Below are 25052 nucleotides of genomic sequence, written 5' to 3' on the forward strand. Positions count from 1 at the left end.
GATTGCGAGATCTGCAACATACACCAGCAACTAGAATGCACCAGCAATTTTCCAATCTCTCCGCAATGTATCCGAAACTCACCCGAACCCCTCGAGCTCCAAACCAAACATGCACACAAGTGTAATAGCATCCTACAAACTTGCTCGCTACCTCAAATCATCAAAATAACATAAAATAACATGAATCGATCATCAAAACTCATGATTTTCAACTTGAAAACTCATTTTTACAATTTTTCACATAGCACGCCGAAATGCGCTCGGTTCACCGCAGACCTCAACCAAAAGTGCGTACAAGTCCAAAAATATCATACGAACCTACTGGAATCATCAAAATACCGATCCGAGGTCGTTTACCAAGAATATTGACCGTGGTCAACTCAAGTCCCATTTTAAGCTTAAAATCACTTTTTCTTCAAATTGTTTACGCAAAAACGTTCCGGAAAATGACACGGACCATGCATACAAATCAAGAAATATCAAATGGAGCTAATAGAGGTCTCGAAACATGAAAATAAAGGCTAGTACTACAAATTTGCAGCATGAGCAATCTGGAAAATGGTTGTGCTTTTTAAAAAAAAGTGAAAACGAAAGGAGGAACCACCACAATCAGTCCATGCCAGCAATGGGTTCTTGTGAAGAATAAATAATATACTACTCCTAACTAATAATACTATGAGAATAAGGATATTTGGCATGTAAACGCGTAAACCACACAAAGTTGAGGTAAGAAGAGAACTAAACACTAAAATGTCACAATATATATTTTGTTCAAGTGAAAAAGTGTGGTCCATAATATATATATATATATATATATATATATATATATATTAGTAGTAAGTACTATACAATATGCTGATTGCTAGGCCTTATATAAGGGCTTCCCTTTCTTCTCTTCTAACTCGGTTTCAAACAACTAAGTCCCTGAAACCACCTCTATTATATTCTTCCCCCTCTTGCTCTTTATAGAAGCATCTCATTTCCAAGCTTTTAACTCCACTACTCAATTGGTCTATATATTTAACACTTCTTGTTTTTTAAGCATTAATACCTCTTTTCAAGTTCTTGCATATATATACTTGAAGCAAACAATCAACGAAAACGGGAAAGGAAAGGGAAGAGATGGCGGAGAACGAATGGTTAAACGGGTATTTGGAGGCAATATTGGACGCAGGGACTGATAGAAATGGGACACAGAAAGAACGTAAAGCTGCAAGTATTGAAGACAGAAACAACTTGAAGAATACTAGTGTGAGGGATAATAATAAAATTGAGGAAACGTTGAGGTTTGAGAAGTTTGAAATCCAGAAAGAGAAGGCAGAGAAGCTGTTTAGTCCCACTACCTACTTTGTTGAAGAAGTTGTCAATAGCTTTGATGAGTCTGACCTACACAAAACTTGGATCAAGGTTAGTTCCCAAACTTAAATTAGGCTAATGTTAAGTGAGAAATGATTTTCTTCTCGCTGTTTTATTTTCTTTCATCTACTTAACTATAGTTTTAGTTTCTACTTCATGATTTAGCTAGTAAGCTGGGAGGAAGGAGATGAGAAATTAATTAAGAGACGGTTTAAGTATTAATCATCTAATTACCATTGCTGCTCTCACATGCATATCGGAATTTTTTACTCATTGATAAATACAAATGGCCACAAGCATGAATACCACTTGCTACATAGTTTTGACTAAAACGCGCTCTCCTTTCACGGGTTTATGAAATTTTTATCTTCTTGTTTTAATTAAGGAGTGAATTTATATGTATTAGCAGTGTAAAACTTAGTGTACTTTAACCGAGAAAAAGGAAAAAGAAAGACGTGACATGCGTACACGCTCTCCTCTCTATTTCAATTGCATGAGGTGAATTAAGGATTTGAAGTTTATGGGTCGGAGTTCGAGATTCTACGCCAAACTCGTTTGATTAACTGGATTCGAAATCATTTATTTGTACTTTCTAATAAACTTTTTAAACACATATACAGAGTCCAAGTCAAAATTATTGGCTTGGGATGAACCCGTAATTACCTCATGTTATGCAAAAAAGAAAGTAAATAAGAAGGATAGATGTTATGCTTAGGGAAATTGATGGAAAGAAAAGCAAAAGGTGAGGTTGAAAGTGAAGTAAATGGACATGCAGGTAGTGGCAACAAGGAATTCTCGTGAGAGGAATAACAGGCTCGAGAATATGTGCTGGCGCATTTGGCATCTTGCCCGCAAGAAGAAACAGGTCCTTTTCTCCTCCACCTCTTCTTTTATTTCCCATTAATATTCGGCCACCTTCTGTTCTTTCTATTTGAAAGGAGAAAGTGATAATTGTTAAGATGGTAAAGTTAGGAAGAGTCTCATGTTCTTACACGGAATTCGCCTACTTGGTCATATTTGCAAAATGTTTTAAAAACTGAGTTCGAAAAAAGTAATACAAACGCCTAATTCTTAAAGACGTCTGAAGTCAACAGAATTCCACTGAAAAAAGCTTTGACAAACTACTATTATTGTTCAATTAATACAGATGAAATAAGCTTAAAAGAGAACTAACATTAATTAGGAAACACAAGAAAGTACATTTACTAGCAGCTTGAAGATAATCTGTGGGAAATTGCAGATAGCCTGGGATGATGCCCAAAAGCTAGTAATACGAAGACTTGAACTAGAGAAAGGTCGTTTTGACGCATTAGAAGATCTTTCTGAACTTTCAGAAGGTGAGAAGGAGAAAACAGATGTAAATACATCAGATTCTCACCATGTCATATCAAGGATTAACTCAGTTACTCAGATGTGGCCAGATGAAGATAAACCAAGGCAACTTTACATTGTCTTGATCAGGTAAATTCAGATTGTTATAATAGTGGCGTAATAAATTGTTACAACAGCTAGTCCATAATTCAAAAACACATCAAGAGCAAGAAAAAGAAGAAGAAATGTAATATGACAAATACAAGATTAAAAACAAGTCAAACAATTTTAATGCTATGTTTACTGTTTTTGTAGTATCCATGGGTTGGTGCGTGGAGAAAACATGGAACTCGGACGAGATTCTGACACTGGTGGTCAGGTAGATTGTTTTAACAACTTTAATCAATACAACTATTGCCTCTAAATTTTTTAATCAGGAAAAACTTGATCACACAGGAAGAAAATTTGACATTACGAGATAGTAACAAGACTGAACACATGATGCCTAATTAACAACCCAAAAAACTCCCTTGTAGTTGATTCCTCAGTAACAGAGGTTTTACTGTATGAGAAGTGGTAAAACTCACGAAATTTCATGTAATTTTTGTTTTTTTATTGAATGAATGATCAGGTGAAATATGTAGTAGAACTTGCTCGAGCACTTGCAAACATGGAAGGAGTTCATCGAGTTGACCTCCTGACTCGACAGATCACATCTCCAGAGGTTGATTCTAGCTATGGTGAGCCAATTGAGATGCTCTCATGCCCATCTCATGCTTTTGGAAGCTGTGGTGCCTACATAGTTCGAATCCCCTGCGGACCACGTGATAAGTAATGCTGCTATTCTACACTTGAGCACATCTTTTGGAGTAGCAAATATGGTGTTCATTCTTTAATATCTGGTTCAGTCTTTCATATTTTGAACATTATCTTTGTGCCAGGTACATTCCAAAAGAATCACTCTGGCCTTACATACCAGAATTTGTTGATGGGGCATTAAGCCACATTGTGAATATGGCAAGAGCTATAGGGGAGCAAGTCAATGCTGGAAAGGCAGTATGGCCTTATGTGATTCATGGGCACTATGCTGATGCAGGAGAGGTAGCAGCTCGCTTGTCTGGTACCTTAAATGTACCAATGGTGTTAACGGGGCACTCACTAGGAAGGAACAAGTTCGAGCAATTGCTTAAGCAGGGCAGACTAACTAAGGAAGACATCAATACCACCTATAAGATAATGAGGAGAATAGAAGGAGAAGAGTTGGGACTTGATGCCGCTGAAATGGTGGTAACTAGCACAAAGCAAGAGATTGATGAACAATGGGGTTTGTATGATGGTTTTGATATTCAGTTGGAGAGGAAACTCAGAGTTAGGAGACGGAGAGGAGTCAGTTGCCTCGGAAGATACATGCCCAGGATGGTGGTACGCGCTAACTCAAACAAGCCAAAATTAATGATTTCTTACCCAGTTCAGAAGATATTTCTTACCAAGTTCTGATCATCTTGAAAAACTAGGTTATACCACCAGGGATGGATTTCAGCAACGTGAACGCGCAAGATTTGTTGGAAGGTGATGGAGATCTCAAGTCATTGATTGGGACAGACAAAAGTCAAAAGAGACCTATACCACATATATGGTCTGAGGTTGGACATCCTTCTTGTTTACCTAGGAACTTGCAAAACTCTTTCTTGAAGCCAACACTATTAAATTTGCAAATAGGTCAAAATGGATAATAAATAAGAGAGAAGCAACAAGAATGTAGACTAGGTTGAAATAATTGTTGACAACTAGTTAATAATGTTTTGTTTGTCTGGGGTTCTCTATAAACGTTTTCAGCCAACGTCTCCTGTATTTTCATGAATGCAGATCATGCGATTCTTCGTTAACCCTCACAAGCCTATGATACTTGCACTGTCACGTCCAGATCCTAAGAAGAATGTAACTACTTTGCTCAGGGCTTTTGGAGAATGCCAAGCACTTCGAGAACTAGCCAACTTGGTAGGGCTGAGTTTATCTGCAACCTCCTTAAACTGTAACAGATGCTAGTGGACTAGTGCAGAGTCTAATTAAATTGTAATCTGTGGTGCAGACACTGATCCTAGGTAACAGAGATGACATTGATGACATGTCCAGTAGCAGCTCTGCAGTACTCACAACAGTAATAAAGCTCATTGACAAGTACAATTTGTACGGTCAGGTGGCATATCCAAAGCATCATAAGCAACCAGATGTTCCTGATATATATCGCCTGGCTGCAAAAACTAAGGTAACTCAGAGCAATAAATAAATAAGCAAGTGTCAGGACATGGGGATTTTCCCACCAAGAACAGAACTATCTAGGTCTTATGGGTTTATAGTCATTGTCAATGCCTTGTTCATAATAGACTGGCCCATCTGTCTGTGCAGGATAATAATCAAGACAGGATAGAGCTATTTTAGTGATCACTGTTATATTTGTTTCTTCCATACTTTGAAAGAACATGACCTATACAATTGACACTCTTCTTTAACCTAAGTTCTTCAATTCCATGATATGACTGCCAACAACTCTTAAATGGTGATTTTTTCTTGAAGGGAGTATTCATCAATCCAGCTCTTGTTGAGCCATTCGGCCTCACTCTGATTGAGGTAACTTGTAACTTACATCACATTTAGTTTTGACAGCTGAGGCTTTGCATGAAAATGTTATAGTTCTGGAAAATCTTTTTTCTGCAGGCAGCTGCTTATGGTTTGCCTATAGTTGCTACCAAAAATGGAGGGCCAGTGGATATACTCAAGGTACACACTAGCTGCTATTAATGTTGATGCACAAGTCTTGAATACATATTTAGATATAAAGTTATTCATTGGAACCTAAAATTTGCAGAATAAAAGTTGGGGTAGAATTATAAAGGTAATGCACAAAATCTCGATAACAAATACCTCGTGTAACACTTGACCTTAAGGAATTTCTGAAAAGTGATGCCCCAAGCTTTCTGTGGAAACTTCCCCTCTTTCTCCAAATAGTTATCTTTTTAATTCCACGTACACCTCAAAGTGGTGACCTGTAGCAATTTATGGATGAATATAATATGGAACTTAATGCTCATTCAGGCACTAAACAATGGGCTACTCATTGATCCACATGATCAAAAAGCCATAGCAGATGCTCTTCTAAAGCTTGTTGCTGACAAGAACCTATGGCTGGAGTGCCGTAAAAATGGCCTAAAGAATATCCACCGTTTCTCATGGCCAGAGCACTGCCGGAATTACCTCTCCCATGTTCAACACTGCAGAAATCGCCACCCTGCCAATCGTCTTGAGGTCATGAAGCCAACTCTTGAAGAACCTATGAGTGAATCACTAAGAGATGTTGAAGACCTTTCTCTTAAGTTTTCCATTGATGTGGACTTCAAGGCCAATGGGGAGCTTGATATGGCAAGAAGGCAGCAGGAACTTGTAGAGAAACTCTCACGGAAAGCTAATTCAATTAGCAAGCCTATCATTAGCTACTGCCCAGGGAGAAGGCAGGTCCTATATGTAGTGGCAACTGACTGTTACAACAGCAAAGGAACTCCTACTGAAACCTTATCTCTAACAGTCAAGAATATAATGCAAGTTGCAGGATCTAGGTCCAGCCAAATAGGTTTAGTTTTATCCACAGGCTTGAGTTTAGATGAGACTAAAGAAGCGCTAAACAGTTGCCCAACAAATTTAGAAGATTTTGATGCGTTGATTTGTAGCAGTGGAAGTGAAATATACTACCCATGGAGGGACTTTGGATTAGATGAAGACTATGAAGCCCACATTGAGTACCGGTGGGCAGGTGAGAACATTAAATCAGCAGTGATGAGGCTTGGTAAACACGAAGAAGGTTCTGAGCATGACATTGCGCAATGCTCCAGTGCATGTAGCTCTCGATGCTACTCATATAGCATCACGCCAGGAGCCAAAGTAAGATCCCTAAGCTACTCTTGATGTTCAAAGTTAAACAACTCAAATAGAAATATACAAATTGGTTTTCCCATTTGCATCCTGATGATAGCTTACATGTGACAGGTGCCAAAAGTTAATGACCTTCGTCAGAGGCTACGCATGAGAGGCTTCCGTTGCAGTGTTATTTACACACATGCTGCATCAAGGTTGAATGTGACACCATTATTTGCATCGAGATCCCAAGCACTTAGGTAAATCCTTTCATTCCCTTCCTAATCTTTGGTCTGGTGACACTACTGTTCTTTGGTTAGCAGATAGTAGTATCAAGTCAGTACAGAATTTGTCACAATCACTCATTTTCTGCATGCAACGCAGGTATCTCTCAGTTAGATGGGGAGTTGATCTTTCCAGTATGGTTGTTTTTGTGGGGGAAAAGGGAGATACAGATTATGAAGGCCTGCTTGTGGGCCTTCACAAGACTGTTATTCTAAAAGGAAGTGTGGAACATGCCAGCGAGATGCTTCTTCACAATGAAGACAGCTTCAGAACAGATGATGTAGTGCCTCAAGATAGCACAAACATATGTGTGGCAGAAGGATATGAACCGCAGGATATCTCTGCAGCCTTGGAGAAGTTAGAGGTCATGTGAACTTTTGAATGATGCATTTTCTATTTCATTTATAGGCAAAACTTTTTCAACTTAAGAAGTGAGCAAGCGAGAAAAAGCTTGGGTTTCAATCTTACACTTTGTAAAAAAATCAAGTTACATATACAAGTGCATAGTACAACTAGAGTTCAAAGCACATGAACGTATATAACAACTACTTTTATCTGACATCTATTAGAGGACTGCATTTTGATGATCTTCAATTTCAGTGTACTATAGATACAGAAAACACCATCATCTACCAATTTACCTCATGAAGTCTGCACATGCTTGAATGTGTTGAACAAAATGTGCACCTCCATATATGTAGTAATCTAAGTTGTCGGAATAGATGACAAAGTTTCTTTAGTAGTCTATTCGACTCTGTTTTCTGAAATATCATAAAGTTAAAACATGTATGATGAAATATCCAATTTCCCGTACGAGAGAGAATCAGCTTACATTCAGTGATGCATATGTTATTCAGTCAAGCAGAACTCTACTAGCATTCAATACGTATCTTTTACATCGAACACAGATACTATACTGCAACAGAGTACAAACCACATTATTTTGCCATCTCAACAACTGCTACAACTTCCCTGCATTATCTTCCCCATTGCTCTCAAACTGTCTTGATCAGTATTTGCAAACGTACCTGTTTAGTACTAAAGAAACTCCACCACCTTGCTAGTTAAAGTACTTGTATGACCCTGATTATTTTCATGCACAAAGATCCATGTCTATCTTGAACTCCTCTCCACAAGAACATTTGATACTGTGGGAAATCCTCTGAAAGCAAAATAACTATTTGAGAGTGAAATGGAAAAATAAATTGATAAATTAACTCCATAAATTGGGATATTTAGAATCTCTTTAAAATCTAAAATTGCTACCACAAGTTGAATGACATATCAACGTTCAGGGAAAGCGTGGATATTTCTCAGTACCATCAATTTTGCAATCTGGAGTTGTAAAGACTGCAGATACTCTGCCTCTCCATCTTTGTCTGAGAGAAGTGCTTGGTACTCCTCTTTTAAGGATTTGCTATCCATTTCTGTTAGTGGTGCCTGCAGAATAATGCATAATGATTGATGATAGACATTTGGAGGCTGATTCTTTGAATTGTAGCAAGTATGTTTCCTTTCAATTATTTTGACACAAAAACTAGAAGCTATGAACATTTTCTTTTCCCCAAAATATATTTCATGACTTCCACTTTCTGATCTCCCAATAGGTTAAATTGGATGCATTTGGATGGCTATATCCAAAGCATCTGTTTGTTGCGTACTTGCAATTGACAAGATGGATTTAACCAACAGTTGTTATCATTATCAGAAAGAGATCGTTTTGAGCTAAGACTGAACACAATATATGTAAAACAGATTGTAACTGACCTTGAAATTTGTCATCTTCGACTTCACAAGCTCAAGTGATCTCCTTACCTATCAAAGCAACATGTCTTTCAGATTCTTGTATTTCAACGGAATATGAAAATAATCGTAGTTGAATCAGAAACAAACTGAGAAAAACCCAGATGTTAATTCCCTCATAAAAATCCTAAGAATACAAGGACTCAAATTTCTCCTTTCTCGATTCGAGATTTAGGCATTGTTAAACCATCTGAGATCTTGGCGCGGGCTAAAAGAATATAAATAACCATAAAGCAAAAGCAACAAAGGCTTCCATGGAGGTCACTTCACTAGCGAGGATAATACAGGGGGTATGATAACCCTACAACAACAACAACAAACAACAACAACAACCCAGTAGGGGTCTAGGGAGGGTAGTGTGTACGCAGACCTTATCTCTACCCTGGGGTAGAGAGACTGTTTCCGATAGACCCTCGGCTCCCTCCCTCCGAGAACTCCCCACTTTGCTCTTGAGGTGACTCGAACTCACAACCTCTTGGTTGGAAGTGGAGGGTGCTTACCACTAGAGCAACCCACTCTTGTCAAAGGATAACCCTACAACAAATCCGCTTTAAATCACAAGAATCTGAGGGGTAAGGGTCAACATTACCTTCAAATGTTGGAAAGGGAAACCACACAAAATGATCTGTTTTGTTACACTTCTTCCTAGCTGCTTGGCGGGTACTAGGTATCTGGTTTACCGCTTTAGGTATCAACACTATGGCCTATATGGTCTCAATTTCAACCAATCGGTAATTATAGTCAAGGTCACGTAATCAATACTTGGGCTGATATCATTAACTGTGCTAACCTTGGTATAGAAGTTATGCGTGAACATAAAGCTCATAACTTCTCTCTAGACCTAGCTGCTATCGAAGCACCATCTACAAATGGATAAGATCCCAGTCTAGTGCATAGGAGGTTTTGAAAACAAAGGAGCAATCATCACTTCTTGTTCTATCCAGAGGGTGCTAGCTCCTTTCTTTTTTCTTTTTATGTACTAGCATTTTACTTATATAGATCTTTTCTTTAATTAAACAAACCAACCATGGTTAAATGCAACCGACCTCTTCTTAAATTCAAGCGATAATTTCATAGTTGTTTTCCACCGACTCAATCGGGTGATCGAATTGATTATAAGCACGAGTCTAATTATTTGATTTATTAGTGAACAAGGAAAAATATTATTAAGACGAGTAAATAGATTGACCTACAAACAACAATGATTAATAACTACTGCCATCAAACAAGCTCGTATTTTTATCTTTGTTTTTCTCAATAATGAGAAGCAATTTGAATGAACCGAGTCGACCGTTAGACAAGGAAGAAAGACTTTTAGGATCACCGTTGAACATCTCTGACCTCCATACTGACATTGCAACATAGAGACTCAGCAGGAAAATGCATCTAGACTGATGCTATATTTTGGATGATTCATGAAAAACAACTAATGCTAATATCGCTATGTTGTTTGGGTCCATCATTGTTTTTCAGTGCCCAAGGACGGGTTAATAGTCCTGAACTGAGGAAAAGGAAGTACCACACAAAAACAGAATGGTCAGAATTGTTTAAGCAACCTTGTTGTTTTCCATTACAAGTTTTGACTTCAGCTCACTCAGCTGGTTTAGCTTTGTTCTAGCATCTTCCATATTCATCTTTAGGATTTCTGTCATTTTATCCTGATTCTCTGTAAATCAAAAAGAAAAAGAAAAAAGAGAAAAGAGAAAGAAGAAGAAGTTCAGGCAGAGGTGCACATATAGTCTACAGAGTGAGTCCAAAATTAGCTCGTAGCAAATTAAGATTCTCCTGTTGCTAAATGGTCTTTATATTATTTGTATTAACCCATCGGCATCATGGAAAGAGAATTTAATTAAACTAACAGTGCATTTGTCATACCTTCAAATTGACCAGTTTCCTCACCAACTTTGTCCATCACCTGCATGCTTTAGCCATCAGTTCCAGCAGAATATTTATCATAGAGTAAAAATCCTATTCAGATAAGACACTAACATCTTAGCCAAGAAAAAGCTATTTTGGTGACAGAATGACAGCCTGACTAGGCAGTAAGTAGTTACTTTATTGATATATCATACTGGCAAAGGAATGAAAACTACGAGATTAGTTGATGGAGTATTTATGAAGTTGGTTAATGCAGGAAACATCATATCACCGGTTAGTTTATGCTCAAACTTGAATGTAACATCATCAAGTCATGGCTCATACTCAAAATTTTCCAAAAAATGTGCAATTTGAGAACCACAAGAAACTATAAAATATTGCCAAATCAAAATACATCGTCCAAAACCACTACATCTCAAAGCATTGGGCAAGAATTATTATAGGGAGGATGCAAAAGTAGTTAACTTGCGTGAATAAAAAATTGAATCTAAACAGTTTTGGTCCCCAGACATTGCAAAGCTCAAATTCATTTTGTCTCGGCCAAGCCTTGGACTTCATAAATCAAGTCAGTTTGACAGTTGCATTTCAAAAATTCAGAATATTTGTAATCCTAGAACTTGTTCGACTGTTGCACTTGAATGGATAAGCATAACATAAAATAACATAACTTAAACTGTAATCTTACTATTCTCAGTAATTTCTGATACTTCAGAAGGATCTTATTTGCCATCAAAGGCTGCAATGGAATATATGCATTTTATTATTGTTGAATATGCCTTTGGCATTTACCTCGACCTGGGTTTTGAGCATTTGATATTCCCTTCATTGGGTGTATATATAAACACAAATTTTAAAATCTTACTCGTTTTATCAGTTTGAAATTTATATTTCCAAGACAATCCATAAAGAAGAGCACGAAAATTCAGAAAAAGAAGACAATAAGCCTTAGTAGAAGTACCTCGCGATGCTCTCTATCCCACGAGTTCTGTCTGCAATCTCTGATCCAACCCTAAAGTAGAACCTTACTAGTGTTCAAAATAACCCTCATATAGTGAACAATCTAAGTGGAAAGCAACAGAAAAGGGAACATGGGAAAAAACCTGCTGTTCTCCTAGCTGAGCAGTTACATCTTTAACAGTCTTAGCATAATAATCACTGTTATGACAACCATATGCTTTAGCATTATATACTATCCATCAGCAATCTCGATATATGCTTTTCAAGTTACCTTTTCTCAAGAAGTTTTGCTGACAGGTTGTTTCTCTCTTGTTGAAGGAGCTCCAATGTCTGTTTGATAAACAAGGATAGAAGAATATATGCTACATCACATGATTTCCAAAGACTAAGTCAACTTTCCTTATGAAAAGACAAGTTTATGCAAAGTAAAAACTTGCAAACCTATTTCCAAAATAACCAAAACTTGTCTCCCTTCTATGCAAGAAAAGCTAAGAGTTATAAATCCAAGGATTGTTCTTCATTTAAGTACTTCTCCAGCTTCAAGAACATTGTAGTTTATAGCTCGAGTAGTCAAATAATAGTTTCTACTTCAGTAATATGCATTACTTCACCCTTATTTCAACATTATGTTTCTGGAGAAAGAAGAGACCGCATTTTATTTTTTACATACTTTTCAACCCCACTGCTGAACAATAAAAAATTGGAAACTAGCCTAACCTTTCTGGCAAAACGAATTTACTTATAAACTTCTGATGTAGAACCCATGTCTAGTTGAATCATGGTTGAAGCTGAGAACAGGAGTACCTACTTCTGGTTTTACATGCCAAAACATTGCTAATCCTACCCATCAAGGGCGATGTGAAACTTTTGTTTCAACTCTGTTTCAAAGTTAATTGATTCCGGCTCTTAGTATTACCTGGTTGAGGGTGGATGAATCAGCTTCTAGAGAAGCAATTTTTCTTTGCTTTTCCAAGATAACGGAACAGATCTGCCCCCTTTTCTCCAATATCCTGGCAATTTCCTCTCTGAGATGGCTTGTCTGACATTTCACTGCATTGTTAAGCAGTTAAAAAATAAGGCTTAGATGTTGTAGACAGCAACAGATGTATTTTTTTGCTAGCTCTTTGGTTCAACCTAGTTCTTGTACAGGATGTAGATGCAATGCTAGATGCTATTGAAGAATTGCACCTTCTGTAATCATGCACTGTCTTAGTGCAAGTTCATCCATAAAATCTCTTACTACTACTTATCAAAAAAGGATTTAGATGTTGCAGAGTTCTGTTATTCCACGTGGAAAGTAATATTTGCTTATCAGATGAAAATGTGGAAAAGGAGAAACCAATGCTCTCTAAGGCAGAGAAGTATGTTTAAGATTAAGAGCTCCACAATCTGGAATTTTCATGCAATAGACCAAATTACAAGAGATGATGAGAAATGAAGCAAAGTCAAGGTAAAATATAATGATTTCAACCTAGTGAAAATAATAAAGATTCTGGAAGTATCCAGCCACAAACCCAATCAAAGAAGAAAGAAAAAGAAAAAAGAAAGAAAAAACAAGAAAAAATCTAACAAAGAGAGCAGGACATGACAGACTTATGTCTGCCAGGAGAGAAAATAAACAGGTATCCTATTCCATCTCTTAAAATACTCACAAATGGACAACATGCATACTCTTCAGAGTATTCAAAAAAACACAATATTGCGGATAAGCAAAAAAAGAAAGAGCTTTAACCATTGTAGGATTGTCGCTGTTCTCCCACTATCATAGTAATAGATGAATATGTTTTGAATCTTATCATTTGGAGTTTGCCTCAAAGATGTCATACATCAAGCGTTATGACTGTAGCTTCACTGAAGAACAGTGACACACGGAAAGATGGAAAAGGCCATGGAAATCAAAACAGCAAGTGTTGCGAGTGGAAATCCTTGTTTAAGAAGCCCATGGCATATGGACCACACCACATGAATACTGTACATTGTCCACGATCTTGATCTTAAAGCTTGTTTGGATGGTTGTTATGTATCGTTTCATAATGTGTCGTATAGTATTGTATTGTATTGTACTGTGTAGTTTTGATGTATACAATGTTTGGATAGATTGTATTGTTTACCATCATTTCCTGATGTTATGCACCAATAATATGAAAAATAAACTTGTAATATTATAAAATAAAGTAAATTATGAGGTATAATATAAAAAGGTAGGGTAAATGATAAAATAAGATTATTTAATAAAAAGGAAGGGAAAGATGAGAGAAAAAAATAAGGTAACGGTGCGACCACACCAAATCGGTCGTTCCATAAAGTGGCACTTTTCGTCCTTACATAACAATGAATTTAGCAATACAATATAATTAAATTGAAGTAATAATCAAAACAAACATTATATTTAAAGTAACAATACGATACAATACAACATGTAACAGCCATCCAAACAAGTAGTTAGGTGAACTCTTTGGCAACAAATTGTACAATTGAACTAGAGAACCAGAATATATAATAAGAGCTAGCAATAACATAACTCCACCAAATGAGATTCCTAAACTATCTAATCAAGCATATTCAAACTAAAGTAGGCACAAGAGCTTCCTAGCAATACATGGGCTTCAAACAAGTAGTGCAATCTTTTTTCTTCTGGTAAATCAATAAAACAGGAGTAAGAAGGCTACGATCCATGTAATGAAAACATCAAAAATATAATCGAATGCGGATCCATGATTTAAACATGATGCATACGACCTTTAATGTTCTTAGCATTGAGCATTGAACTCATTATACTTTTAAAATTATGAGTTCAAATCTAACATCTTTTGAAATTCTATAGGGTTTTCACATATATATCTACACTACATGTCGAATATAACACAATTTGACAACAATGAAAGGACTGAACAGCCTTGAATATCATGATCCGGATCTAGGTGCTACAGTTATTTCAATAGCTACTTTCTCCAAAATATTTCCAAAAAACTGACTACTTTTTTGCAATACATCATTAGGCTGCTACCACGAAGAATCAATTGTTAAAGTTGCACTGCTTACTCAAACAAATAGTACGCAGATCATAAAGTTTGCCTGTGGATCCAAAATCTTCACCAAAGCAAAGAACAGGAAGTCCAGAATATTCGATTTATGCAACGATAGATTAAGTGTGTGTTTTAACCTGAGTTAATTTCATTTTCGAGATTTTGCAGTATCGTGATTTGCATTTGCTCTTCGGCTGTTATCTTAGCTGCTTGATCCTCCACATCTGAAAGTTCAAAAATAAAAGGCATCATTTCAATTTCAATCTCTCTCCACACACACACACACACACACTATTCACACTAACAAAAGTACGTATACACAATTAATTACTGGCGAGCATACAGTACAGATACATAATCATAGTCTGAATACACAAATGCGAACGTAATTTGCGAATTTGAGTAAACATCTTCGGTAGAAGTAGCCTCAATTTGATGAGAAATTAAATGCATAATGGTGGAGATAGGCGAGATGATTACCGTTCATTTGAGTGCGGAGAGTCTTCATGCACTGCAAATACTCTTCCATTTTTGCCGAAACTGAAAGCGTGGAGCTATGAAATGTAGATTTTGTACAGAATTTCGCGAGTTTCTGAAGGCAATTTTTGAAGTTTAGCGGCAACGGGCTCTTGAGGCAGAGGGTGAAGAGTGTGACTTGGAGGGAGAGCTGATTAATTATTTGGATTTTTATAATGTAAACGGAGAAGGGCCGAAAAACAAAACTAAGAATATTTGGTTGTGAAAAATAGTATCCAAGACGTTATTGCGCGGTGAGTTGCTTTCGGCTCCAAATCATCAAATATTTAATTTTAAAAAAAAATAAAATCGAGATATTCCGAGTTATATTTTGTTAAAACTCATGTATAAAAAATGCCTATTAGTTATTTTTAATGTATTCTATGTTATTTCATGATTGTTTTGCAATTTAATTAATTTGTTATTTTTTATCCGGATTATATTATTAGTGTGCTAAAAAAATTAGTAAAATAGAGAAATTGTTATTTTATGAATAGTTAATGTTTTTAGCTGTTATACAAAATGATAATTAATTATTCTTTATTGTGGTATATGTATTTTCGTGATTGTTTTGTGATTAAATCAATTTATTATTTTTTATTCGGATTAGATTAGTTATGTGCTAAAAGATTAGTAAAATAGATAAATTGTTATTTTAGGAATAATTAATCTTATTTAAATGTTATTGTTGTACATATATTAATATGTGACTTTAATATTGTTTAGTTCCCTGTAGTGTTATGTTGTGCCCGTAATTTTAATGTAATGCCCGAAATTATAATGTAGTGCCCTTTAGTGTAGTAAAATGTAGTGCCTTTTTGTGTAATATCTTTGTAATTATTGAAATTAATCATTTAATTATCTGTTAGCCCCAAAAATATCTGAAAAAAAGATGATAGTTCAAACACAAACTCTCTCGAATTCTAGTCAACAAACGTAAGAAAATAACATTAAAAAACAACAATATTTGTCAAACTAAGTATTTTTATATGAATATTTAATAATTAAATCATGTATAGTTATGAAAATTAATTATTTAATTCTATTATACTCAAAAATAAGTGAGTAAAAAAACAAACATATAAAATAATAAACTAACATATAAAATAAGAAACTAACATATAAAATAATAAGCTAACATATAAAATAGTAAACTAACATATAAAATAATAAAGTAACATATAAAATAATAAACTAACATATAAAATGATAATCCAACATATAAAATAATAAATTAACATATAAAATTATAATATAGAAAATGTATCAACCTAAGTAACAATATAGTAAAAATATCGAATAAATTTTAATATTAAAGATATTACAATATATTTAAAGATGTTAAGCAATTAAAAAGAAAAATACTTTAATTAATATTGTTTAATTTACAGTCATCGCCATGGAGGTTCCGCGTGTGCATCCCGGACCTACATCGCTAGAGCTACTGTTGCTACAGGTCAACCATAAGTCTTCATACATGTGGGATAGGCAGTGTTTGTCCCAGACATTCCACGCCAGATGTATAGACAATATGTGAGAGTTCATTAGGGCCCACCCACTCCCTCTCCGTATAGTTAGACGCCTTCAGGATACGGGTTTCTACAGGATCATAGAGATTGGTCGGTTGTAGTTCGACTAGGCGTTGATCATAGTTATGATAGAGCAATGGCGACCGGAGACGCACACGTTTCATCTACCCATCGGCGAGGCGACCATCACGCTTGAGGACGTATAGCTTCTTTTCGGGCTGACGGTTGATGGGCTGCATGTAGCTTACCCACATGCTCTCAGAGACTATAGGGGGTTGCATTACCTGTATATATTGCAACAGCTCACCGGATTCCAGCCAATGGAAGAGACGACATTGAGTTGAGCCACTCGTTTGCAGCTGACGCCCGTACGGCAGCATTTGGAGGCGATGGATGCGGAGATTGCGGATGATTCACCGCTGGAGGTTATCGATCGGCACACGAGATTGGTGCTTCTACAAATGTTTGGTGGTGTACTGTTATCGAACACTTTGAAAAACCTAGTCAGCTTGAGATTTCTACATCATCTTGATCGGCTAGATGATTTACCTGGTTACAGTTGGGGTGCAGCTGTTCTAGGTTACCTGTATAGGCAGATGTGTCGGGCGTCCATGGGTACCCAGAGAGACGTTGCCAGATTTTTACCGCTGCTGCAGGTGAAAAAAAGTTTATTCTTTTTATAATTATAACATGCATAGGGTGAGAATACCTTAAATTTTACGTCCACAATCTATATTAGGTTTGAGCATGGGATCGGTTCTTGCAGTTCCAGCCACCTCTATCACCCATCGCTCTGGATGAACCACCTCCACCGTTTCTCCCTTTATCTTAGAGGTGGGTTGATAGGCGAGGCTACGGACGCGAGGTCGAGGCTCGACATCATCTCCCCTATTATAGGGATTTGTTGGATTTGCTTGAAGGAGTGCAGGTACACATATTCTTAAGTTTGCTTGGCCTGGCTTTATATGTATTGCGTTTACTCACAATTCCTGTGTTTGATTAATAGTTCTTATGGAGGCCATACAACGATGCGCTCATAGCTGGTTTGACCGATTATTGATCCCGCGACCGAGCTACGTGGAGCTCTTCTGTATCACTGATATTGTCTCGATATTATCGAGCATCATGATACCGAGTGAGTCCTTCGCCAGTTTGGTCGACCGAAGCTTGTACCTATTCCGACCGCTTGGCTTAGGACATATTACCAGCGGGATGATCGTTCCAGGGTTGACCAGACATACTTGGATTGTCTAAAGGCCCAGATTGAGGTTTGGGACCATAGGTATGACCTGATTCTTCCACCCCCTGCACCGGAGCGTACGAATGGCGAGCATGAGTATATGGGCTGGTATTGCAGCGTTACCCAACTTCATGTCGGGAATCCCGTTTATCGCGCTGGTGGTCGGTACATTCCATACGCTGGGAGGCATGAGGCACTGGTATGTTATTTGTTATACTTACTTATAACGTTAAATTATCATTCCGTAATTAATATTTGACATGTTATGCAGGCTATTGGATTACATCAGTTCTACCAGTTGGGATTGCAGATGCTGCAGCATACCGGCGAAGGGGTGACAACTTTGCACGAGTATGACCGTCAGGTTACAGATATGGCTGTCCACACATTGAGGTGTGCCCGAGATGGTGAGCGATTAGGATACGAGGCTACTTATGTGCCACCAGAGGAGTACCATCATGGGCCACTAGTGGATCCTGAACGTGGTAGATGTGACAAGCGTGGCTAGAGATGAAGGGGTGTCCCACGAGGTTGTGGTGGTCGGCGAGGATGGGGTCCCCCGCAAGGGGGCGTTGAGGCACCTGTGGAGGATATTAGAGATGATCAGCCGTGTGACCACCCTGAGCCACACGATTCTCCTCATGATATGCCGTCATTCAGTCTGCATCTGTCGCTAGGGACTTCGCAGTTGACCTTGTCAGCTCCATTGTTGATCGGGGGCACGACCATTACGCAGCAGGAGTGGGATTAGTATTTTCCTGATCGACTAGGGCCATCGACAGTTGCTGAGAAACGTACGATACGAGAGGTGCATAGTGGGTGAATACTGAGTTACAACTCATCATCGGGGGCTGCTGAGGATGTTTCACATACTTCATCTACTCCAGTGTACCCCGATGTTCTGATAGAGTAGTGTGTAGCTACTCAGGCGCAGGTTTGTTTGTATTACTATTATTTCTATTTGTTTTTTATCTCATTGATTAGTCATCAGTATCTAAAGCGTTTTTATTTTTTTTAAAGACATCAGCATCGCCGTCACAGAGGCCACTTTGTGCAATACTGACATGCCATAGATGGATGATTTTATTCAGGAGCCCGCCGAGACCATGATATGACCATTAAATATTTTTTAGCTAACACGTACGTTAGTAATTTATATTTCATATACTAAAATATCTTATTATTCAGTAGGTTACTGCTGGACCGACGGCTGCTTCTACCGAGTCTGCCAGCCTTACCGACGATCTTGCTACAACGCATCCTCCGATAAAGAGGCAACCTAATGAGGATGATCCTGATAACGTAGCCTGGCGGGATGGGATGCGCCTCAGGCCAGCCAATGCTTTAAAGCATACAGGTTGTGGGACACATTGACATTTATTATTATTTGTATATATGACATTAAATATATAATAGCAACATTATTTATGTTTTACATAATTTGCGCATGTATTTTTATTTCTCGGTTTATTTATTAGTTTAATACTACAACACAAAAAAAAGACAACTTAACATAATTTAAATTTGGTATAATTAATGATAATACATGACACATAAAATATAAAGATAAAATACTATACTCAACATATCCATGTGTTTGTTTAGTCACTATCTCCCATTATTCTGTGCTTCAACCACTTAAATTTCTCTTCCAACCTATTTTTTTCTTCTTCTGCCTCTTTTAGTTTCCCCTTCACTGCCGCAAGTTGTTGTTGTAGTTTAAAGATCTGGAGTTCGTATTCACCGGTCATATTTCAAACATAGTGCAAACATGATTTGTAGTATTTCTGGTTTAATAGGTTCATCATACCATTCTTGAAATCCACATTGATTTTCGTCCTACCAATGGGGATCATAACACAACACTATTAATTAACATGTTATATAAAAAATATTAACAAACATTTTTTTCCAAAATAATAACTTACAAGTTGTTGACATATCCAGCGTTTGCGCCCCAGATTGCAATTTGACCAACATGGCTTCAAAATCACACCTTTGCCATAATAATACCTTGGTACGTCATTGCGTCCAGACATTTCGTAATGCAAGAAAAATGAAAAATTAATAGAAAGTTTTTTTTATTTGTTTCCTTAAGCGCAAATAATAACTAAAATGCGCTAGGCTTTTATAGGCAGCTAATACACATAACGCATATTGGTGGTGCGCTATGTTTCGTGTGATAATGATTCTTTAGGGTACAAGACAACTTTTCCAGAACGATAACTTTTTCAGGTCGACAAGATAATACACATAACGCATATTGGTGGCGTGCTATATTTCGCGTGATAATGATTCTTTAGGGTACAAGATAACTTTTTCAGAATGGCAACTTTTTCAGGTCGACAAGACAATACACATAACACATATTGGTGGTGCGCTATGATTCTTTAGGGTATACGAAAACTTATTAAACTGAACCAAGATATCTGTATTCAAAGACCATTTGAAGAAACATTACAACATCTATTTCAAAAATGCCACTAACATTTAAAAAGTGGTTCAAGAAGAGGCAAAAAGGTGAAGGTTGTTCAACAGATCCCCATGGAATACGTCTTAACACTATTGATCCCTACCTTCAAAAAAATATGTTAGGTTGCTATACTGATTTGGTTGATAAAAAGTGGTATGGTCTGCGTCACATAGAAAATAAGCCTATCAATATACACACTGATCTCAAAGTTGCAGGGCACATTATTGAGGGCGAAGCACATTCTACAAAGCTTGAAGGTATGTGAATTTGGGGCGAAAAACTACAATGGGTTCCCCTTTACTCAAAACGATATGATTATGAAGTACTATGTCACTGGCATGGGCTTGTTGTACAACAAACACTGTCTATAACCTTCCAAACAAATACACACAAAGATGAACTAGAAGTGATTCGGCATTTGATGAAGGAGATTCTAGAGATGGAAAATGCACTAGCTTTTCATCATGCAATGAATGATCTTAACTACCTGGGAGGAACGAAGGATCAGTACTGGGAGGGACTATTTAAGTTTCTACCACAGACGTTGGACGTAGGAGTCCCATATTATTGTAGAAATCAAGCAAGGGTCTTATTGATGATAGCGATGAAATACGAGAAATGTGTGTCAACTGGGGCCTAGATTAAAATGCCTCGGTCCCGAAGGGTGCGTACACGATGTTGACGAAGAATATGAAGACAATGACAATGAAATAGTGCCAGACAGCGACGATAATGGCGAATGACAGTTATTTTTTTTTCTTGGGGTGTATGTTAAATTGTTGTACTGAAGTATTAATGCTAAATATCAATTAGATTTAACCCCAATAGAAACATAATTTTATTTCATACATTTTGCAAGTTGAACATTTACATACATTTATTACAACAAATTACTGTAACAAAACACTACATGTATCCTTGATAATTGGGCACATTGGATGAACTTCCATCGGGAGCTAAATTACCACCGCTACCCAAATCAGCTGAAGGACATTTACGACGGTCGTGTCCTGTTTGGGAACATATGCCATATTTACGCGAATAAACGGTATCACCAACATCCATTTGGTTTCGTATACGCATTCTTTTTTGCACTTCTCGTTGACGCACATAATCCTTGTTACACACCATTTTAAATGGTTCCGGCGGCCAATAATGCTCAGCACCCACTAGCTGTAACTGTCCACTATAGGTGTTTAAGTATGCACCAATACTATATTCTTTATCAACGTATCTCGTTGCCGCGAAACCTGTATGTTGAAAGCACTTCATGGCATGTGAGCACGACATGTGATAGATGGACCATTTCCCACAGGAGCATAACCTCCTAGCTTCATTGAAGGTGTGTGTTTTATTCCCCCGGTTGTGATGAATAGCAGTGCGAACTTCAAAAATATATCGCTTGTTGGAATACTGCAAAAATGAATGCCACTGTGCTCGCTTCATGTATTTCTCAAATCTTTTCATTTGTATTGGCATAAATTCAACACCCATTTCCATCAATGACGATGCACCTCTAGATCTTTCAACAAACCTCTCCGCCATCTGCTTGAATGACATCTGTACCATGGCAATGACAGGCAATCCAAGTGCAGACTTCAATAACCCGTTGAAAGACTCTGACATATTTGTAGTCATAATTCCCCATCTTCTGCCACCATCCGCATGCAAAGTTCACTTGTCAAGCTCATGTCGCATTAACCAACTATAGGATCCTTGGTCTTCCTGCCCGATCAATTCCATTCGCCTCCTGAATTTATATTCTTGGTGATTTGTTGCAGCCATCCACATTAAATCATGAAAGTCCTTGTTCGGATAACCTCTCTGGAAGTTGGCCTTCAGGTGCCTCACACAGTAACAGTGGTAGGCATATGGTTCCTTCCATGCACGCAAATTCTGTACAGAACTTAAAATACCGCCATGCCGATTAGATATTAGACAAATACCTGAACGCTGTCTGACAACGTGCTCCTTCAAGTGGTTAAAAAATAATGTCCACGTCTCTTGGCTTTCATTGGCACAAATAGCAAATACTAGGGGAAATATACTTCTATTAGCATCTACTGCAACGACGATCAACAACTTAATATCATACTTTCCATAGACATGAGTGCCGTCTATGGATATTACCAGCATGCAATGTACAAAACCATCAATGGGTGGTTTAAATGCCTAGAACACATATCTGAATATGTGTTCTAGTATTCTCGGACTTCGCTCAAGCTTCCATTCAACAACAGTCCCGGGGTTAAATTGTTGCAATGCGGCCATGTACCTGGGTATAGAGGCAAAGGACTTATCCTAGTTACCATAAACAATTTCAAACGCACGTTTGCGCTTGAGAAATGCCTTTGTTTTGGTAATGGTACATAGATATACCTGGTGGACAAATGTTATACACTCTTTGATCTTGTACCTTATGGACGCTTCAATGTGTGGAATCAAGACAAGATAAATCAACTCAACATTTAAGTTAAAATGATTCCCACTGAATGTTTCTATTTCACAATTGTGGGTGCCAATGTATTTACCCACAACCCATATATTTGTTTTTAGCTTCCTCGCACGTAGCATCCAATTACAACCTATCTATGACAAATAACCTTGTATACTTCCGGAGATGACTCATGAACCACGATCTCACGACACTCTTTTATGCTGTACATTCGCACAGCCCTACTTAGGCGCGCTTTATCCGCGAAAAACATCCCCTTTGACAACACCGTTGCTCTAGATTCATCCTATATTGCTATCTGAATTTCATCAAGATCCCTTGTGAGGGCATCCACATCCGACATACTTGGAAAATAATCAAGGTTGGGAATCTCCCTTGAATGAAACGACACATGGGACTCGTACATTCTTGGTCTAATGGGAGGTGGAGCATGCTCCCTCGTCAAATCAGGTTCAACATTCTCATCCTCATCATCATCACCCTCATCAGGGAAGGGTGTGTCATCTCCAGACTCATCAGCATTGTTGTCATAATCACTATTCTCTTCCTAACTCTGCGCATCTACCAGATCCCGATTAAATATGTCGTCTTCGGGAAATTGAGTAAGGACATGACCTTCAAGTTGCTCGTTTTCACTACACTACCAATAAAATAATGAATTTCTCAAATTTATCCAAACTTTACATATAAACTTTATTACTTCACTTATAAATCATAATGTATTGATATCCCATGATGCACATTATCCTGTTGATAATGACTCCCGGATGGACCACCATGATCCAACACACCAAAACTAGGCATATTCCAATTGGCCGTTGGTTCATAACTTGTAAAATTCATATCTGGACGGTACCCCCTGTGAAATATATAAGTGTTAATACAAATTCAATACATAAAAATAAACATCGTAACACAAAGGACAATTGAAGTTTACCACTCGGCTTGTGGATTATGTAAACTAGGGGAGAAATTATTTCCTCGCTCCTCATTCGCCCATGGAGATAAGTTTAGATCAGGCCAAACTCTTTCACCTGGAACCTCTTCGGATAAAACTGCTCCAAAATAACCATCCGATGATTGAGGGATATCCCTACTTTGCGGAACCTCATTATTGCGAACGTCTTCAGTCTTGACGTATATTTCTAATATTTTTATCACAAGAAGTTCCCGGTGTTCATCTGGAGTCCTCAAAAAATCTTTCAGAGTTTCATCGTCTTCGATGTTAAACTCACCATAACAAGCAACCCTTTGCGGAGTAACAAAATAGGGATATCTTCCGGTTAATTTAATATTCACCGAACGTTTGCTCGCACTCATTGTTTTACATAACAACGATACCAATGCATCGTACTCCATTGTAAGTGGCAACTTAACATGACACCGTGGAGAACGACTATAGTGTACTGAGTTATTCTCCGCCACAACCTCACCCCCTAATATAATGAAACACTAATTTTTTGCTCTTCGGACATTATGACAAAATGCAAAATAATTTAACGAACAAATATTTCGGAAGAGTTGAAGGATCCTGAATGGATTTTTACAAAATACTGAAACTCCTTAAATAAGGAAAAAATCAGTCCGGGGGATACAATTATTTAATGTATAGCGCTTTAAATATGCGCGCTATACCCCTATGAATTATCGGTATGTCAGTTTTGAGCAGATAAATTATTGGTGGGCCCAACTTTTATATATAGCGCTGTATAGCACGGTGAATAACCGCGCTATATATAAAATAGTGCCCAGCCTTTTTTTTTTAACCTATTATGGTCGCTTGTGTCGAAAAAACCACAATTAGGTTTCAGATTCATATTTGACTATTAATACCTCAATTAAACCTCACAATACAAAATCAGGTAGGAGAATAATATTCATTTAATAACATCCACGGAACATATTTTATAAATATTTGAGAGGATCATTTCTTTTCCTTTTCTCTATAAGTGATTCCAGCTTTATTTCAAATATTTAACACATGGATAGAATTATAGGAAAGGGCAAAATAATGGAACAAGCTCTTATTTATAAAACTTGACCATTTGATTTGGCTAGTAAGAAGGTTCTTCCAAGGATTTCTTTTTAAGAGCAAGATGTATGTATTCGACACATATAAATATTAAGACGTTGTATTTAAATTTAAATAATAAATGATTAAAACATTTTCTTTTTAAACATCTCAAAGTTTATATTATCTTTATTAAAATTAATAAATAATTTTTTTAAATAAAATAAATTAATATTGCATCATCAAAATATTAGAACGTAAGGTAGTGATTGGTGGTGATAGTTTTATAGTAGTGGCTAATAGTGG

The 25052-nt window shown here is 37.2% G+C and overlaps 2 protein-coding genes across 2 annotated transcripts; one reads left to right on the forward strand and one right to left on the reverse strand.

Annotated features, from left to right (window-relative positions):
* Positions 1–858: 858 nt before the first annotated feature.
* LOC104101876 (sucrose-phosphate synthase 4) lies at positions 859–7447 on the forward strand. The gene is made up of 14 exons (XM_009609412.4): positions 859–1407; positions 2132–2221; positions 2597–2817; positions 2983–3046; positions 3299–3498; positions 3609–4089; positions 4182–4310; positions 4534–4665; positions 4757–4933; positions 5242–5295; positions 5383–5445; positions 5761–6600; positions 6706–6833; positions 6958–7447. Exons 1-14 carry the CDS (start codon positions 1123–1125, stop codon positions 7229–7231), a joined length of 3138 nt encoding a protein of 1045 aa, XP_009607707.1. The 5' UTR covers positions 859–1122; the 3' UTR covers positions 7232–7447.
* A 142-nt stretch (positions 7448–7589) lies between these two features.
* Positions 7590–15215, reverse strand: LOC104101875 (uncharacterized). The gene is made up of 11 exons (XM_009609411.4): positions 15003–15215; positions 14660–14746; positions 12413–12546; positions 11768–11826; positions 11640–11694; positions 11498–11548; positions 10537–10576; positions 10218–10327; positions 8626–8673; positions 8179–8298; positions 7590–8020 (listed from the first exon to the last, which is right to left on the reverse strand). The coding sequence occupies exons 1-11, from the start codon at positions 15049–15051 to the stop codon at positions 7952–7954; spliced, it is 822 nt and encodes a 273-aa protein (XP_009607706.1). The 5' UTR covers positions 15052–15215; the 3' UTR covers positions 7590–7951.
* Positions 15216–25052: the final 9837 nt, after the last annotated feature.

Source organism: Nicotiana tomentosiformis, chromosome 3 (genome assembly GCF_000390325.3).
Source record: "Nicotiana tomentosiformis chromosome 3, ASM39032v3, whole genome shotgun sequence".
NCBI classification, from domain to species: domain Eukaryota; kingdom Viridiplantae; phylum Streptophyta; class Magnoliopsida; order Solanales; family Solanaceae; genus Nicotiana; species Nicotiana tomentosiformis.